Source organism: Typha latifolia, chromosome 3, assembly GCF_019914945.1.
Source record: "Typha latifolia isolate L0001 chromosome 3, TyphaL0001v2, whole genome shotgun sequence".
Lineage (NCBI taxonomy): Eukaryota > Viridiplantae > Streptophyta > Magnoliopsida > Poales > Typhaceae > Typha > Typha latifolia.
Genome location: NC_133088.1, coordinates 5,094,488 through 5,112,372, shown reverse-complemented (window position 1 = coordinate 5,112,372; position 17,885 = coordinate 5,094,488). Strand labels below are relative to the sequence as shown.

Below are 17,885 nucleotides of genomic sequence, written 5' to 3'. Positions count from 1 at the left end.
GGCGGTGGTCACACTAGCCTCAACTGCTCAAAGCATTTTTGACCATTCCTTCCAAAGTTCCTGATATGAACCGGGTCAAATCGGATCACATCAAGGGGAGATTGAGCTTAATAAATTGAGTCTAATTATCTTATTTACTTATTTAGTTTAGTTAGAGCCTTAGTAGGTTAGGATTTTATTTAATAAGCTAAATTCATCTCTACGCAATTTCAGGAAAATATTCATAGAATATTCTATAAATGTCAGAATAATATCAAACTAGCTAGATATGATCTCCAACCTCCATATCTACAACTTTAGTATTCAAGACTTCTCTATATTCAGAATCTATCTACAGTGAAACGAAGGTTAATATGAGAAAGATAAGAAAAGCTGATTTAGTCAAGCTAGTTAGTTAACTTTATCTTATTATTTGAATTTCAAATAAATTGTTAATCCGCATGTGGATCCAGTCCGCTAAGAATTTTTACTCCTATAAATAGGAGTGGACATGTATCCATAATAGTCATTGAATGGAAATCATTGAAAGAAGTCTTAGTTTAGCCGGTTATTATTTTCGTCATAATCTTTTATCTAGTCATTAGATCGCTTTATTTTTCTAGGAGTAGATCATAATCATAGAAATATTCCAACCTTCTAAACCCTAGCCACCTCCTACCTCTAGTAGCCACCTTACAATATAGCCATCCACCACCACCACCCTTGGCCGTCTGCCACCCTTTAACGACCGCCATAACGTCGAATATTTACCGTTCTGCCCTCTCTAACCTAACTCCACTATTTTATTTTTAACTTTTCATCCTGACATTTGATTTAAGTGAAATGAGAGCTATTAGAACCCTATCTCACGAGGCTACCTCCATCTAAATTTTTATAATTTTCTTACGTCTGGATCGGTCCAAATTTGGTTCATAATAGCTCCCCCTTGGCTAACCTCTTTTCTCTACAAGACGAAGGATCTGATCCACTTTGGTATCTAGACTCTAGTGCAACACATCATCTTACCCATGTTGCAAACAATTTGGACTCCACCCAATCCTATGGTGCAACCGACTATGTCTATGTCGGTAATGGTCAAGCTTTGGGTATATCTCATATTGGAAGCTCTTCGCTTTCTTCCTCAATTTCTCTTCGCAATGTTTAGCATGTTCCATCAATTCAAAAAAAAAAACTTGATCTCTATTTCAAGGCTCACCAACAATTTAAACTGCATTGTTGAATTTACTTCTTCTGGCTTTGCTGTCAAGGACAAAACGACGGGACAAATACTTATGCAGGGCTTGAGTAACAATGGGTTATACTCCTTCCAGAAATCAACAAAACTTGCAAATAATGTTGTCGTTCAAGGTGATCGTGCAACAATTTCCACTTGGCACAACCGGCTTGGTCATGCGGCTCCTTCCATCGTTAGTTCAATTATTAGTAAATTTCACCTTCCTCTCTCTGATAGTCGGCGGATAAAAACACCATGCACAGCGTTTCAAATGGGGAAATCACATCGTCTTCCTCTTCCTCACTCTAGCAACCGAAGCAGTCGCCCTTTACAACTAATGTTTGGCGATGTATGGGGACCGAGTCGTAATCCCTCTCATGCTGGCTATCGCTATTATGTTTCATTTGTTGATGACTACTCACGTTATATATGGTTCTTTCCATTGAAGAATAAAAGTGATGTTCTTGCCAGTTTTATTAAATTTCATTGCTACATTCAGAAGCATTTAAATCAAAAAAATTCTTCCTTTCAAAGTGATGGCGGCGGCGAATTTACCAATACACCGTTCAAACATTTTCTTCACTCAAATGGCATTGAACAACGATTCTCATGCCCTTATACACCACACCATAATGGCAATGTCAAACGACGTCATTGAGAAATTGTTGATCATTGTCTTTCCCTTCTTGCGCATGCTTCTGCACCTCTCAATTTTTTGGGTTGAAGCTTTTCTTCATACCATGTACCTTACAAATATGCTTCCCTCTCTGGTTCTTCAAAGAAGTCTACATGGCAGAATCTTCTACAACATCCACCAGACTACACAATGTTGCGCACCTTTGGTTGTGCCTGGTATCCTTGTCTCCGTCCTTATGCCACTCATAAGCTACAATTTCAATCATCTTTATGCATTTTTTTGGGATTCAAACCACAATACAAGAGTTATGTTTGCATGGATTGGAAAACTGGACGCATGTTCTCCACAATTCCCACCATCTCAGCAACTACATCACAGCCAGACTCACCACCTATTTTGTTACTACCTATACCTGCATCACTATCTATTTCACCATCAACCTCATGCAGTCACACAATATCCAATTCCATTAATGCTTTACCTCCACCATCACTTGAACCTTCTTCCACTCAAACTGAGCCAACCACTATTATCACTTCTTCACGCCAAGAGTCTAGCCCACCACCACTACAACAAACTTCCCTATCATCCCCTCCACCTGAACGACAACTAGCTCCTCTCGCCACTCACCACATGGTCACCCGCTCCATGAAAAATAATCTCAAACCTAAGTGTATGCTTGCCTCGAAATACCTAGTAGATCAACTACCAGAACTGGCTCCAACTTGCTACTCTCAAGCAGCAAAAGATGTAGCATGGAGATCGGCGATGGTTGACGAATTCAACGCCATGCTACTAAACAAAACTTGGTCTTTGGTCCCTCTCCCTACTGGCTGAAAGGCTGTCGGCTGCAAGTGGGTATATTGTATCAAACGAAAGGCGCATAGCACGATTAGTTGCCAAAGGATTCCATTAGCAAGCAGGAAGAGACTCCCATGAGACCTTCAGTTCTATTATTAAACCTACAATCATTCGACTTGTGCTCTCTCTTGCTATCGCTTGAAACTGGCAAATTCAACAACTCAATGTACAAAATGCCTTCTTACATGGCTATTTAAAGGAAGAAGTCTACATGCTCCAACCTCAAGGTTTCCAGCATCCTCGCTTCCCCAACCATATCTGTCGACTCCATCACGAACTCTACGGTCTAAAACATGCCACTAGAGCCTGGTTTGAATGCCTATGTGGTCTTCTATATCATGCTTCACTGCCTCTAAGTCTGACTCATCTCTATTCATCTGGCAGCATCACAACTCTATCATCTACATGCTAATCTATGTCGACGACATCATTATCACTGGGAACAACTCGGAGTCTATTAACAGACTTCTCCTCTACTTAGGCCACCATATTGCACTCAAACTCAAAGACTTGGGAAAACTTCATTTCTTTCTTGGTGTTAAGCACACTTCACTAACTCTGGTCTTCACCTTTCACAAACTAAGTACATAATGGAGCTACTATAATGATTTGGACTTGAATGCACTAAACCTATCTCAACTCCTGCTCTCTGACATCACATAAACTAGTTTATAACAGTGGTGATCTGCTTCCCGACCCAACAACCTATAGAAGTCTAGTTGGTGCTCTTTAATATGTTATATATACTCGCCCGAAAATTTCTTTCATCGTCAATCAAGCATGTCAGTTTATGCATGCCCCATGCACATCACATTGGGTGGCTGCAAAGCGAATTCTTCACTATCTGAAAGGAACGTTGCACCACGGTCTACAAATTTATAGTGACTCCTCTCTTCATTTACAAGCCTATTCTGATGTAGATTGGGCCGGATCTCCAGATGATTGGCGCTCCACCATCAGCTTTTGTGTCTTTCTTGGTCGCAACCTCATTGCTTGAACAACAAAGAAACAATTAACAATGTCTCACTCAAGCACGGAAACATAATATCGTGAGCTAGCTATCACTGTAGCCGAATTATCATGGCTCCAATATGTTCTTCACGAACTATGCATCTCCATTTCTACTACTCCAACCTTGTGGTGAGACAATGTTGGTGCAATATATCTCGCTGAGCTTGGTGATCAAATATCTTGCCACTTCAGCTCATCGACCTCTTTATAAAGAACCTATCGCGTATACGCTTTGACTTTTTAAGATCCAAACTCAACATCTGTCTTCGTCGGACATTGAGTTCGCGGGAGGGTATGAACGTAAAGTCAGCATCATCATGCCAACCATGTCAACCTGATTGAGAATCATGCCACTGTTACTATAAACAGCCCCTATTGTCACCATAAACATTGTCTGCTATTATGGTAAATAATCATGTCAAATATTTCTAATATCATGCCTTGTATAATGTGAATAGAGGATATTCAAAAACTGATTTGTAACCTCTCTATTCTTTCCATACATTGTAACATCATTATAAATACAAAAGCATAGCAAAGGTTATGATTGCCTTTGCTAATCCTGAATTCTCATATATAACACATGGACAATAAGCCCTGAGATATTATCAAACCAAGATGAACAAAACTAGTAGAAAAGATCGTGTTTAAGTGTAGTTGCAAATTATTCACCATGTCTTCGGAACTAAGTGTATAATTTGCTGAGACACTAGCTCTTCACGTATTTATATTAACCATGACATGTTGTTGTTTTTGTTGTTGTCCATCCTATATGTTGATTATTCCGGGTCTTTATTAAATTGATTATTCCAAGTTAGGTGTTTAATTAGTTGATTATTCCAAAGGCCATGAATGCTAGTCATTTTCTCTGCCGATCAGTAAAACATAATTAATTAAAAATATCATGTTATCTACTTATACCAGTTTTTTGAAATTTTATATATGTGTCTAGATATTTAGACAATGTTTAGTTTGAGGTTGAAAAAACTGAAATTTACGTAAATTCTTAGATATTCTATGATAGTCATGAGCGATGTGACCATAATTTTGGCATTCATAATTACTTCTAGTCATCTCCTTTCACATTTAGAATTTTTTAAAAAATAATCTTTAATCATTTTCATAAAGAGCATCATCAATTCAACGTCAATATCATTATCATTGGACTTTAGAAAATCATATATCCTACCATTCCAATTTAAATGTTTAGATCTATCAAACCGAAGAGTATTATTAAAATATTTTTTAAAAAAATTCATCTCCTAAAGGATCACTCTCTAAGCTAAGAGAGTCTTCTCTAATACCAATTGAGAAAACTGAAACTTACATTAATCCTTAAGTATGCTATGGTACTATGTGAAAAATGAGAAACGTCCTAAGAGATAAAATTTATTGCATGCTATCAATGATAATATATAAAAAATAAACACTGAAAAAGGCGATAACAAACATAAAAAAATTTATGTGGAAAAAATCAAAACCGAGTAAAAAAACCATGGATCCAAACTGGACAAGTTTTTATAATATTTTATTTTTATTACAGCCTTGTAACCACTTATTTTAACTATATATCTTGGATGATTTTCTTCATTATCTTTTTTGAAAATTCAATATGTTGGTTTTTCTGTTATGATATCATTATCTATTCTTAATTATGCTCTTAAAACTATTTCAAAATTATTTTTAAGCTTGGATTTTTGTTCAGACTCGGCTCAGCTCTATTGGAGCCGAGCCCGATCTATGAACGAGTTCATTTTCTTTAGACGAGCAAGTAGGGATCGATGGAGAGCATCCATAGTAAGGGTGTCTCGAGCTGTAGATTATTATTTGGAGAACTGATATAGAAGAAGAGAGCACAAAGCCTAAGTTGAGTTCGGTGGTGGTGGTGGGAGTTTCTTGGGTGAGAGGTTGGAGAACATGGTGGCGGAAGGAGTCAAGGGGAGGGATTGGGAAGGGAAAAGTGGGAGGAAGAAGATAAAGGTTGAAGTAGTTTTGATGGATTGAAGATTTCCTTCTTTCGAACACAGAGACAGAGGAACATAGGGGAGAGATGACAATGGAGTAGAGGAACAGAGGAGAGAGTAAGATTATATTCGATTAGCTCCCTCACCCCCACGTACGTCTTCTCAAACATCGTAATTTATAGATTTTATTAATGATAGACAAAGTTAAATATAAGAATAGATAATTATGAGATCTCCTTATTCATTATAGATTTATAATACAGAAAAGGAAACACGACTGTTTCTCTTTTATTTTCTTTCTTTTACACAATTTTACTGAACACAAACTATGTTTGACCACATAGCATACACACTTATAGGATATCATGCATCTACTATGATGATATTACATTTATTATAGGAGCCATTCAAGTGGAGACCATCTTAACAAAGGAACAAAGTATGATGCTCAAGCTAATTATTTTGGGCCCACGTAAACTCCAACGGCATCAAGAAATCCACCAGATCGTCCGAAGAAACCTCCAATCTTACCGTCTTCCAGAGGAATAGAGAAAGTAGTCCCCTCTTGCTCACCGTAGGGTCCATAAGTGCTTAGATTGGTACCAAACGTAAGTGACCGAACTACATAGTAGTCCTGAAACGTACCATAGTAGCCTGATATTGATATAAGGAATTCCCCTTCCTGGAGAGTTATCTGTGAAACAAACAAAAAGTATTACAAAGACGGTGACTTGTTATTCAAATAACCATTTAGATCTTAGTGAAATTTCGTTAGAGGTAAAGCTATCCGGATTGGATTGGATTGAAGATCGAGTAAATCACCTCAGTGAGAACTCCACCGTTGCCACCGTACTGAGGAGTCCATTGGATCTTCCCGTCCTTCATGTACATAATCTGGATGGCATCAATGGCACCTCCATGGCGTACTCTAATATCCAGCAGCCTCGTGGCAGCCCCCGTATCAAACGGATTCCCACCATTTCCTCCCCACTTACCCACCTTCACGACTCCGGCCTGCATCGATATATAAGACATGGATAATAAGCGCTGAGATATTATCAAACCAAGATGAATAAAACTAGTAGAAAAGATCATTTTTAAGTGTAGTTGCAAATTATTCACCATGTCTTCGGAACTAAGTCTATAATTTGCTGAGACACTTAGCTCTTCACGTATTTATATTAACCAGGTCATGTTGTTGTTGTTGTCCGTCCTATATGTTGATTATTCCAGGTCTTTATTAAATTGATTATTGCAAGTCTGGTCTTTAATTAGTAGATTATTCCAGGTCTTTATTAAATTGATTATTGCAAGTCTGATCTTTAATTAGTAGATTATTCCAAAGGCCATGAATGCAAGTCGTTTTCTCTGCCGAGCAGTAAAATGTAATTAATTATAAATATCATGTTATCTACTTGTACAAGTTTTTTGAAATTTTATATTATAGTGTAGATATCAAGATAGTATTTAGTTTGAGGTTGAAAAAACCAAAACTTACGTCAATCCTTAGGTATGCAATGATAGTCATGAGCAATACGACTATAACCTTGGCATTCATAATTGCTTCTAGGTCTTCTCCTTTCACATGTAGAATTTTTCAAAAATTCTTAATCATTTTCATAAAGAGCCTCATCAATTCAACATCAATTCAACATCAATATCATTATCCTCATCGAACTTTAAAAAAACATACATCCTATCATTTTAATATGTATTTTTAGATTTATCTAACATAGGAGGATTATCAATACCTTCTTTCAAAAAATCTATCTCCTAAAGGATTTCTCTCCAAACTAAGAGAACCTGCTGAAACTTATGTTAATCCTTAGGTATGCTATTATACTATGTGAAAAATGAGAAACGCTATAGAAGATAGAATCTATCACAAAAGATGATCGTAAATACAAGAAAAATTATGTGGAAAAACCTAAAAGCAGGTAAAAAACCAAGGATCCAAACTAATCACTAAAACCTATTTAGTAGTTAACAAAAAGTTTACAAATCACCTACCGATACCCATAACTCAATCTGTACCAACCTTGCTTACTAGACCCTGCGACATATTACTTTTCATACTTGGTTTTCAAACCTCAGTGACCCTCGAAATTAATCCTTTCGTTTTAGTGACCTTCAAGGTTGATTCTTCCTTCTCAGTGACCCTCAAAACATAGTTCTTCTTATCAAATGTAGATTCGTTGAGATGAAAACAATTCAACACGTTCCTTCTAAAGTTGAGAATTGATCTCTAATGACCGATGATCTCTAGATTAATTACTTGATATTCCTCAATCCTAAGTTAGATTAATTATTTTATATTCTTAGAGATAAGATAAATATCTTATAAAGATAAATAAATATCTCTTAGAGATAAAATAAATATCTCTTAGAGATAAAATAAATATCTCGAAAGATAAAATAAATATTTTTTAAAAGATTCGCCACGAGTTATAAAATAAGATAAATATTTTTTAGAGATAAAGCTAAATCTAAAATCTAAGTCAAATCAAGTCTCACATAACTCAAGAAATTGCAAATTACACTGGTGTGTTCAAAACAGGGCTTGAGTGTGTTCAAATATGATGACTTGAAATGTGAACGCACTGTAAACAATCAAATATGAACCTCTGTATGTGTGAACGCCGCCACCTCTATATGTATGAACGCCTATAGGTTGCATTCGAACAACTAAAATAAACTCTTTATATGTGTGAACAGCTGCATGTTGCGTTCGAACGGGTCCAGAGTACGTTTGAACACACTATTTAAACGTCAAACTAAATAGTTAAATGCAGAGTAATTGTTTCTGTGCCTTTAGATAAAATTTCATACTTTTTCAACTATCACGACACTATTTAAGCATTTCAATAACAATTATAAAATTGTTTCAGATACTTTGACTTAAAAATTAATCTTTCACTTTAATATTATTTATCAAATATCTCGTATCTTGTGTATATGCTTATACATAAAAATTTAAACACATTGTATAAATATAAATTATATTTTGAAATATAATTTTAAGTGCAAATAAACCCAAAAGAGGTTAAGCTTCAAACTTAATTAGCTAGTCTAACATAATACGGTGCAAACCGTGCATTTATGATAAGATTTGGAATAATACACGGGATCATACATGCATGGTACCATATTGCTGTCAGTCCTATATATTGATTATTCGAAGTCTTTAAAAACAATAAATTATTCCACGTTTGGCTTAGAATCTTTACGTATTTTGAGCAAATTTTCTTCCAGCTGACGTAGGGAGGACAGAGATGTTGACAGCACGTTAAATACCAACAATAGGTTATGGTTAGTGCTAGATGCGGTAAAACCAAACAATTTGGGGGAAACTATGTTAATAGTGATAGAATAATAATTAAAATAACTTCTAATTATGTATTAGATATTCTAATATAAGTAATCTTAAAAATAGAAGTAATATAGAGACAATAGAAAATGAGAGATAAAATTTATGTAGTTCGACGATATGCCTATATTCACGAACAAAACAATCTTTTTTCACTATGCAAATCTCTAATTACAAAGAGTTTCTCAACTCTAATCTCTCTCAATACAAAGGTGGCTAGCTTTCTTGATATTTTTTTTAAAGTATAAAAGCTTTAAAATCCCAACTTTAGTATTTATAAGCCTGACTTAAGTTGGAGACATCCCCCAAACCATTCGAATATCTATGAACAACTACTAACCCGTCTCATAGAACTGTTCAACGGATTGACGACGTTCGAACGCTCATAACACGTACGAACGCCTTTCGAAGAGTTAACTTTCCAAACATTCGATTATTCAAATGTCAAAACGTCGTTCCAATGCTTCCATATTGTTCAACGGATAGACGTCGTTCGAACGTCTGCATACAAAACTAGAATGACAGCAAACTACAATAAAAGTCGTTCAAACGCCGTTAACCAGATCGATCGAACAGATTTCTTAATTTCAAGCTAATTTTCTAATTATTATATAGTCTAAATTCTCTAATTATATTATCTCTTGCTAAGAAACATGCATGTTATTAACTAATTAGATTATCATTTTTCTTCTCACCTTTTTATCAATCAACATCACCGGTTAGAACTTAGCCCTCTTCACTTGTAGAATAAGGGTGGAATAGGTATAAATATTATAATTTTTAATACCAGAAGAAGAGGGCTAATAATAGTAGAAACTATTATAATGTTTAGTTTAATACTAGTATAGTATAAGGAGTAATAATTACATTTGATATGACATAAAGTTGATATTAAAATATTAAAGAATAGTAAATTTATATTGAGAATTAGTAATATTTTATACCAAATGACAAAAATACCCTTGATTGGCTTATTATAGTAGTAATAATATATATTTATCTAAAATTATAATATTTTTTATTACAACCGTAGATTTAAAGTACTTCGTATGCCCGCAAAGAAAAGAAAAAATATTGCATTAGGAAAATAAACCCGCACTCTGTAAAATAATCATGCACTACAACAAAATAATCGTGCATTATGGGATAATGTAATATTATAAGCCCGCACTACAGAGAAAATATAAGCTTACACGGTAGGATTATAATTTTTTATTATACTTGCAATCTTACTAAACTCTATATATCTGCAATTATTGTATTTAATAATCACTTCCCCATATTTTCGGGATCAAAGTAATTTTTACATTTGGCCTCACCGTAAAAATAAAATTTACAACCACGTATTGAACAAGCCCTACTTCTCCACGCTAGCCATTTCCCTACATTCTGCCACACTGCTGGTGAATAACCACGCATTCTTTTACACTATTTGTAAATATCTACGCATTCTGCCACATTGCTAGTGGATACCCATGCATTCCTTTGCACTATCGAAAAATTCACATATATTCTGCCACATTACTAGTACCCACGTATTACTATTGGTACCCACGTATTTCTTAGCACTATTGTAGGGATCTACTGTTAGAATAATTATATGGGCTTTATACCCATCCCCTAAATGAAAATCTAGCAGTAATGCTAGTTTTAGGACCTCGTCCATTTTTTAAGACTATTTTGTCTTTACAAGTAATTAACTTGCATGACCTGTCAATATAAAATTCTTCGGAATGTAAAATTTTAATTTAGATTCACAACCTCCACATTTATAAATAATTTCATGCTGATAATTATCAAATATGTATGTATAACAGTGATTTAAATAATCATATTTAACCTTTATAACACCTCAATAATTTTATTGTTAACTATAAAAGAAAGTATTCATAAGCTATAATGCATATATCATGCACTTTAATATACACAATTTTATTCTCATATATTTTCTTATTGAAGCATATAATTAACATTAATTAGTAATCAAATAAATAGCACACGCTATTTTGCATAAACATGCTTAATATTTTACTATCACATAGCAAAATAATATTTAACGTTTAACAACCACACATTCTGGTCAACATTTAACAATAAGATTTATTCAAATATAAGACATGTCCAATAAAAAATCTTCATTCTCATATTTAAGAATTAACATATTGAATGTAAAAACATTCACAATTAAAATTTAATATTTAAGGGACTAGAATGTAATATGTTTTAAACAAAAGGGTTTTTTTCTTTCAAAACTGTAAAGCGCAATAATAAAGAACCATTTTTTTTAAATTTATGATCTCATTTTTAATGTCTCATTTATAACTCTCTTTTTTTAATGCTAATATAAGTTCTCATAATTTCACCCATTTCTCAAATAGTGACGAGAATATCAAAATTAAGATATTTTGGAAAACTGCATAGAAGATATATTACAAGTATATTTGATAGTCATTAACACTTGCATGGACTAAATCATAAATAATTAAATCCAGTGTTTAAACTGTAAATTTAGTTAACAATTTATTTGAAATATAATTCAAATGTAAGATTAAAAACTGCAACTATATATATGTTGTCTACTTTTAAGAAATGACTTAAAGTAATTTCAATAAATACTGGTTTTAAAATTATTTTTTTCTTTTTCTCTCTCTAACATTGACAAAATAATTTTTAGAATAGTAAGGTCTAAAATAAAAATTCAGCATGATAATAGTACAAAACTTTAAATGAGATAATCAAATCTCTTTACTAGAACAAATTCACAAATATCTCCTTTTATTAAATTATTGGTTTATACGGTTTGGATTCGAAATTTATTTGAATTCCAACAAGATTTAATATTCTTGTAATTATCATATCTTAAATTAAATCCGTTTTTAATCCATTAACTAAACTTATAAAATAAACCAAGAGAAAATTTATGTTAGGTATATGTGATCATTTATCCGACATACATTAATAAAGCACCGTAAATAAATTTTCTCAAACTATTTTTTGAAATAAATAATTAATCACAATTATTTTATTTGAAAAATGTTCCAAAGGGAGATATAATAATATCAACAATAATTTTAGTCAAGTATACGTCCAAGAATAGAAAATCAACAGAAGGACTATTTTATAATTTGCTAAAATCCTAATGATTAAAATGCAAACTTCTCAATTGCATTAAAAAGCAACTAAAGCAGTATTTACGGGATTAAAACAGAAACAATTTAAATTGATTTTCAAAAATTGAAAATTCTGGAGTTCTGATTTTAATTCCGAATTTACGGCATTTAAAATTTTTATTATTTGACGAATAATATTTTAAACCTATATTTTATAAAAGAAAAAAAATTTAGAAATACTTAAGAATTTCTAAAGGAATAGACAAATATATGAGAAGTGAGAATCCTCGCAAGAGTCCTATTAAACAAGAAAACTAGAATTTTCACTTTTGTTTAGATTGTTAGTTATTATTTCAAAAAAATTTTAAATAAAATATAAATACAGAATAAATCTAGTTTTATATTTTGAAAACATAAAATAAATATATTTAATATAAATAATAATAAAAAGTTAAGGAACTCGTGGTCTGGTTAGGCATACGGAAGCGTAGATGCACTAAAGAAAATTGGCTCCAGAATCTTGTTCCTGCATCGTCGGATAACACAGTCCTTCGACGCTAAGAACCGCACTCCTCAAATTAGATTAAAATAATAGATAAGAAAAATTAAGAGAGAAAAAATAGCTAAAACTTAACTTGGAATTTTTGTGTTGTTTTTATTCTCACGAATAAATATGGTATTTATAGATATTTGAGGCCTTTTAATTTCTTTAAAACTTCTAACCCCCAAATAAATTCAACTCATTAATCATTTTAAAATGATCGTTATGACCCGTTACAAAACTTTTAAATTCTTATAACATTTAATTATTAATTTTAAATTTAATTAAATTCTGAAATTAACAACACACACAATATTTGATAGAGTGAGAGTTTATTAGATTATAACATTACCATTAAAATCTAAAAAAATTATAGATTATAAGTGCGGCTCTATATGGACCATCTCATCTTCTATGTTCCTTGTGCATAGCTACCACTAACAAATCTCGAGACGACGTCTCTCAAATTGGGCAAGAGTATATTTTATTTTGGATGCCAAGAGTTCTGAGCAAAACTCGATATATCGAGCCCAAAAAGTTATGGTCAAATTTCATATTTTAAGCCTGAAAAATATTAATTTTACTATTTTTTTAAAAAAATTATTTTCTTAATAACTTTTTAAAGAGATATCAAATTTGGATGACTTTTTCATATTTTGGATCTTTAGAATTAACTTTATCTTTTCTATATTTCTCTCATTTTTGCTCTTTTTGACAAAATAATGATTTTGCCTTGTTAGGGTATTTTATATGGCTGAAAGATTGTAATCGAGTATTATTGGAGAATGAATAAAATTATTAATTTTTGCTTTTTATTTTTCTTGGTATCCTTTTAAATCAATAAGATTTTAATGCCCTAATTTTTAGTATTTTCGTTAAAAAGATTAATAAGATCGAGAAAAGTTTTCTCGCTTTTGCTAGCTGCCCTTCAATATTTACACGCTTCCTCCGTCACCTCCGCAACTCCTAATCACCTATTTTCCTTTCCCCACTCCTCCCCTCCTCCATCCTCTTGAACCAGCGATGCTCATTAATTCACCCCTTCTTCCTATGCTTTTCATATCCTTCCCCCTCCTTTACCGTGGTTGGCCTCTCCCTTCTCTCTCCCTATGTATATATATTGCAAATACTTCAGTACTATTTAAAATTTTATAATCTTGATCTAACAGCTATAATAGCCCGTTTTCATATTCTTTACCGATTTTCTGTACCAGTTTCAAAACCATATTACCTCTAAAAAAGAGAGCATATTAGTAAAAAAAAAATTGATTACGTGTGCCTAATTTTCACGTATTTTTTTCCGTTAAAAGACTTCTCTCTTAGATATGATTATGTCTTAATTATAAGAGATATTATTAAGTATTTAAATATGATTCTTCAGAGGTAAACTTCATATGATTCTCTATTTTGATTAGTTATTAGATTTAATTTAAATTAATCTTAAACAAACGAGAGATATATATAAATAATAAAAAAATTAAATAGATAAAATTTAATTAAACTTTCATTAAGTTAATCATAAAAGGCATCAATACCTGTATTCTAATATATATATACATTATTCTTTGTTAAGAATATATATGTCTTTTACTTAATAAATTATTAAGATAATATAATTATCAAAAAAATAATGTATATATATATTGAGCGGCAAGAAGGCCCTATTAGGTACAAAGTACAAACTTCATATATACGTTCATTAGCACATAAAAATAATAATATAAAGCAAAAGATCGAGAGCATAGTTCGTTTTTAGATCATGGTTAATTTACATCCTAAGCCTAGCAACAATTTCACCACACTCACAATAGATTAACTACCATTTGTTTAATTGTTTTATTCTGTAAGTCAACACGCGGACATTGAAACCATTTCCGAAGCCCCAGGCCAGTTTCTGATGATCTTTATTAAGCAATCGCACCGGTTATTAGCTGCATATATAATTAAATGGATAAAGGTTAGGCTCCCCAACCCGATTATCTATTTAAAAGAAAAAGAAAAATGAAAGAAGAAAAGAAAGAATGATTTATATAGACGTGGATAAATAGAATCACTATAGCAAAACTTATATAGACAGGATAAATAGAATCTAGTTTATTATTTATTACTTTGATCCGAGTTTGGAACTGTAATTTTTATTCGTTGGTGATGTTTTCATAAAAAAATCTTGGTGCTCGCTCATTTTTGTTTGATTCGTTGATTATTATTCTGTATTTTATTTACTTAAGCAAAGGGTTAAAAATCGTGTCTAAAATTTAGATATGCATGTATATCTATTTTTCAAGGTCCTTTATAGGGTTCAATTCTGTTTTTGTATATCGTATTTTTATCTTATATTTCGTATCAGAGAAGAGCAAGGTTTAATTTCGGTCTTAGTATTTATGAATAATATCTCTGCTTTTCTATATTCACAACCAAGAAATTTTTTTTTTCAAATATTGAAGTTTGTTTTTGAGTTGGTTTTGATGTAAAATAAAATTAGAAATCCTTAAGATACTGATTTTCTAAGAATTCTATGGATAAAAATAAAGTTTTTGCATCAAAACATTATATTTAGGCCAGGTTTTAGTATTTGGATTTGCGAGTCTATACCGGGTTTATGTGATCCATGAAGATTGAAGATGGCCGAAAAGATATCATTTTCTTCCATTTCTTATTATTTTGCGATAATACCATTTTTCCGCAGCTTAGGAAAATAATAGTTTTTAGAATTTTTATCTTTGCATCCTTCGATGGGCATCAAACCATAAATAATATATCGATTACATGCTACTGTGGCTTAAACCGTAAGTTTAGTGTTTTGTTTTCCTTTTTTTTCTCGGTGCTTGCTGCTTTCTTCTTAGACCAAGTTGACTCCACGATCGATTACTGTACTTACCGCTACCATTACTAATTACTAGTTTTTTTAAACGGGGGTCGATGGACACAGTTAACGGTAACGGTATCGCCACATTGGGAACCATGTCCCAATGAGTCTGACATTAATCCTAAGGTCTAGTCAGTTCACATAGTCCTATGGATTGTCGGAAAGGAGTGCAAGTTGATCCTTGGAGTCAGATTCTCTGGAAGTTGTTACAATCCTCAAGAAGCTACCTGTCCGTGGAGGGTCAGAAATATGGTTATAGAATGCCTACAGCTACCCAAGAACTTGTGTAGCTTTAGGGCCACTCATATGTATAGGGAGGGCAATTGGATTGCTGATTGGGCAGCAAACCGAGGTAAGAATGCTTCTTGATGTTTTGTTTTGGGGCCGACCTTTTTTTCCAGACTTATGTAGTCTCATACTTTTTGATACTTGACCCTCCTAAAGCAGGTGAAGTGTTTGCTTAGCCGTATACAACTCACCTTTTGGAAAAAAAAAAAAAAAAAATCTAAGAAAGGTGTTGATACTCCTATTAGTGCTCATAGAAAGATATTTCTTTTAAGAGTAAGATGAAAGATTGATACATTAACATATATTGGGAATTACCGTATCCTTGGCTCTAGCCACCTATTTCCTTCTGAGGTGCAAAGTACAAACTTCTTACATGTGTTCATGGATACATGCAAATAGGAATATAAAGCAAAGGACTGTGTACGTAGTTATTTTAGTTCATGAGGCCTCAACTTTCTCTATTACTTTCCGCCTCCCAAACGTATTTATCACACTTCTCAAGAGATTAACTACTTATACTTAATTGTTTCAGTATGTCTAAGCCCCGGGATTCTGATGATCTTTACTTATAGCACGACAGCCGGCCACCGGTTAATTACTGCATACAAAGGATGTAGGTTAAACTCTGAAACCGGATGATCAATTTAAAAGTGAAAAACTTAATCTATATATACAGGATAAATATGATGATTGAATTTAACCAAATTTATCTTACTCACCTAAGTAGAGACGAGATACTGGAAATTATAACATCCGTGACTATCTTCAATCCAGCCTCCTCCGTAAACGTATGTCCTCGACCTCCACTTTCACCATCTCCTCCGCCACCGCCATCACCACCAGTGTCTTTGCCGCCTGCACTACTATTGCTGGTCGTTCCATACGGGGGGGATCCATGGACGCACCAACGGTGGAGGTCAAGCCCGCATGTTCTCTGCAGCAGTATCGCCAACCAAGGCACCGTTCCCGACACCACGAACAGTTGATCGGGCTCTCATCTGGGATAAGCGTGAGGGCGTGAGTGTGCAGTATGGTTCGCGCAGTATGTGAGATTAGCGAGCATAAGGGGTGCAGGTCGAAGCCGCAGGGTAGGCAGCGGTAGGAGTACCCGTTCACGGGTTCGCGGCAGATGTCGCAGAAGCGGGATTCGCTCGGAGGTGGAGAGAGAGTGAGGGGGTTTCTGGGGTGGGCGAAGGAGGAGGGGAGGGTGCCGGGGCAAACCGAGCAGTGCTCGTGGAGGTCGAAATCGCATTCCTCACAGCGGTAGCGGACGCCCAGTACCGTGCATTTTGCACACGTCGCAAGTGAAGGATGTTTCTCTTAGGGTCTTCACCAGTTTGTGCTCGGTATGAGTGAAATGGGATATAAACTAGCCATATCTCTCTCTCTCTCTCTCTCTCTCTCTCTCTCTCTCTCTCTCTCTCTCTCTCTCTCTCTCTCTCTCTCTCTCTCTCTCTCTCTCTCTCTCTCTCTCTCTCTCTCTCTCTCTCTCTCTCTCTCTCTCTCTCTCCCAGTTGATGGGAGATATGTTTATAATTGCATATATTTATAGGAGGACTTGCTCTTCCATGTCATAATTGGTGTGTAGGGATCGTTGTCCGTCGTTGTAATAATAATTCGAAATCGGGCTAGCCGGTCAGGCCGGGCCGGCCCGACCCACCAATCATTAGGCCCAACCCACATTTAAGCTATTTTTAGAATTTTTTTTACTATTAGCTTATATTTTTATAAAATATTTATGTTCCTCTATTTAAAAATAATAATAATAAATTAAAAAAATTTAAATGTGTGCTTGAAAAAAATGTAAAATGATACAATACTAAAATTTTAGTTAGTTTTTACTATAGCAGAATGGGCGGGCCTAGTTACAGGCCAAACTGGAGGGCTTTTGGGCCGAGTCGGGCGAGCAAAGGGCTGGCCCGTGCTGCCCATGGGTAATTTGGGCTCGGGCTAGGCCTAAACCGGGTCCGGGCTGGGCTTAGCCCGGTTCAAATCAGGCCGGGCACGGGCTGGCTGAGCCGTTTGAT

The 17,885-nt window shown here is 34.0% G+C and overlaps 1 protein-coding gene across 1 annotated transcript; it reads right to left on the bottom strand.

Annotated features, from left to right (window-relative positions):
- Positions 1–5,895: 5,895 nt before the first annotated feature.
- LOC140784983 (protein GOS9-like) lies at positions 5,896–6,928 on the bottom strand. Its single transcript, XM_073132649.1, has 3 exons — positions 6,809–6,928; positions 6,509–6,700; positions 5,896–6,380 (listed from the first exon to the last, which is right to left on the bottom strand). The coding sequence occupies exons 1-3, from the start codon at positions 6,809–6,811 to the stop codon at positions 6,144–6,146; spliced, it is 432 nt and encodes a 143-aa protein (XP_072988750.1). The 5' UTR covers positions 6,812–6,928; the 3' UTR covers positions 5,896–6,143.
- Between the last annotated feature and the right edge of the window lie 10,957 nt (positions 6,929–17,885).